We start from the raw sequence: 2645 nt of genomic DNA, 5'->3' as shown, positions 1-2645 counted from the left end.
CAGTTCTGGTGTAGTGGTTCTATTTGGCTGATTAGGATGGGGGGGGAGTGGCCTGAACAACTCTTTGAAACGGCTTGCACAGAGAAGGCTGGCTTCCTTCAATATTAGATTGTGTTCTGATCCTGTCTGTATAATCATCAGGGTGGTTGCTGAACAGTGAGCAAACAAGGCAAATTCCATTTCTAGTATAGAAATTTGGTGGATCCGATTCCAAGCTGCTTCCAGCTTTGTGGTTAATAATGTACAAACAGCATGCTGGCTTGATGTGGCAGCCTGGTTTAACTTTCTCTCCTCTTCCTCCTTGCAGGTATAAAGATGGGATGATTGTCATCATCGATATAAACCGGAAAGGGGAGGTGATACACAGATTGCGAGGTCATGATGGAGAAATTCATTTTCTCTCCTGGTGCCCTCAGCTCTGCGAGCCGCAGTTCCTCAGTGACATGACCTCAGGTAGGACTAGCTGCCATCACCCTGATTACGAGGTTAACATTCGAGGGGTGGCACGGTGGCTCAGTGGTTAGCACTGCTGCCCTCACAGCGCCAGGGACCCGGGTTCGATTCCAGCCTCGGGTGACTGTCTGTGTGGAGTTTGCACATTCTCCCCGTGTCTGCGTGGGTTTCCTCCAGGTGCTCCGGTTTCCTCCCACAGTCCAAAGATGTGCAGGTTAGGGTGGATTGGCCATGGGAAATGTGGGGTTATAGGGGTAAGGTGGGGGCAGGGTGGGGTAGGATGCTCTTTGGAGGGTTGGTGCAGACTCGAATGGGTTGAATTGCCTCGTTCAGCACTGTCAGGATTCTAATCTATGGTTCAACAGGTGCTCCACCTGCCTGTGCTTTAGTTAAATAAAGTGAAGAGTTTTCCTCAGTGCTGAACCACTACAGTCCATCATTAGTACAGTGCAGGCATAGGGTGTTTGCACGAACTGGTCAGAGCCCCTGATTCTATCTTGTAGGAACCTTATCCACCACATGTGTCACCCATCAATATTCCCTTGTATTAGCAACCCCCCCCCACTCCTCGGTTTATGCAGTTTGCTTTTAAATTTAATCGAAAGGATTCCCTCTGTCCTAGCAAGTACCACATTCTTAGCAGTATCTGCGCCAATGAGGAAGTTTCTCCTACAGTTAATGCTGCACCTCGTTTTAATTTACCAGGGGTAAATTTGAATTGATAATGTTTTGTTCTGTTCCTAGATACACTGGAGCTGAATGGTGAGCTCACGACAGAGGACGCTACAAAGGACTGTTTTCTGGCATCGGGAAGCAGGGACCAAACAATCCGAGTCTGGAACGCCACAAAGGGCAAAGGTAATTTTCACTTCCCAGGAGAAATGGCTTTCACTTTATTTCTTTTAAATCTTTGTTTCCCCAAAGGATGAAGTTGAACAAGAGATTTCTTTTATCTACTCCTTTTGGGAATTATTGATGTCTCACTAAATTTATTAACAGCTTAAATAATGGCATAGAAAGTCAAATACCTAGAATTACTGGTTTTACGTGATATGTTCTGATGAGGCCAACTTCGACAAGGGAGCCTCCAAAATGTCTACCTTCTTCCTCAACTTTCACCTGGTCTATCTCTGACTCCTCCCTTCCCTCCCTTAACATCTCTGTTTTCATTTCTGAGGATAGACTGACCGCTAATACCCACTATAAACCACTGACACCCACAGATACCTGGACAATACATCCTCACACCCCACTTCCTGTAAAGACTCCATTCCGTTCTCTCAGTTCCTCCACCTCTGTCATATAGGGTCAGATGAGGCCAACTTCAACAAGGGAGCCTCCGAAATGTCCACCTTCTTCCTCAACGAAGGATTACCCAGCACCGTCGTCGACAGGGCCCTCAACCAGGTCCAACCCATCTCCTGCACTTCCGCCCTCATCCCCTCTCTTCCCTCCCACAAAAGTGATAGGGTTCCCCTTGTCCTTCCCTACCATCCCACCAGCATCCACGTCCAGAAGATCATCAGCTGCCATTTCCGCCACCTCCAGCGAGATGCCACCACCAGACACATATTACCCTCCCCTCCCTTGTCCGCCTTCGGCAGGGACCGTTCCCTCCGGAACACCCTGGTCCACTCCTCCTCCATGATACGCTGCAGAAATTCACTACGTATTCCTGGACAGGACCTTCCAAACCCCTGACCAGTTCCACCTGGAAGGATAAGGGCATATGATACGTGGGAACCCCACCACCTTTAGCTTTCCTCTAAGCTATTTGCCATCCTGACTTGGAAGTCTATCAGCATTCCTGCAGTGCCACTGGGTCACAATCCTGGAATTCCCTCTATAATGGCGTGTGGACTGCAGCGGTTCAAGAAGGCAGCTCACGACTACCTTCTGAAGGGCAACTAGGGACAGACAATAAATGCTGGACCAGTGATGCTCAGGTTCCATGAATCAATAACAATAATTTTAAAGTGTTTTTTGATGGATGTTAAATGCATTGAGATGGTTTGAGGTCATGAATAAAGAAGGATCTGCGTTACAAGTAGAATTAAATTGTGTTTAAGATAACAAGGTGTAGAGCTGGATGAACACAGCAGGCCGAGCAGGAAGGCTGACATTTCGGGCCTAGACCCTTCTGATGAAGGGTCTAGGCCCGAAACGTCAGCCTTCCTGCTCCTCTGATGCTG

The 2645-nt window shown here is 48.1% G+C and overlaps 1 protein-coding gene across 1 annotated transcript in view; it reads left to right on the top strand.

Annotated features, from left to right (window-relative positions):
* Positions 1 to 312: 312 nt before the first annotated feature.
* Positions 313 to 2645, top strand: part of gemin5 (gem (nuclear organelle) associated protein 5) — a 48887-nt gene continuing 46554 nt past the window's right edge. The window contains exons 1-2 of the mRNA XM_048603542.1: positions 313 to 453; positions 1198 to 1311. Coding sequence (XP_048459499.1) covers positions 321 to 453; positions 1198 to 1311 — 247 coding nt within the window. The 5' untranslated portion in view covers positions 313 to 320. The remainder of the gene's footprint in view (positions 454 to 1197; positions 1312 to 2645) is intronic.

The sequence above is a fragment of the Rhincodon typus genome, chromosome 12 (genome assembly GCF_021869965.1).
Source record: "Rhincodon typus isolate 14 chromosome 12, sRhiTyp1.1, whole genome shotgun sequence".
Taxonomy (NCBI): Eukaryota; Metazoa; Chordata; class Chondrichthyes; order Orectolobiformes; family Rhincodontidae; genus Rhincodon; species Rhincodon typus.
The sequence above is the reverse complement of the archived record's forward strand: the minus strand, read 5'-3'. Positions and strand labels throughout refer to the sequence as shown.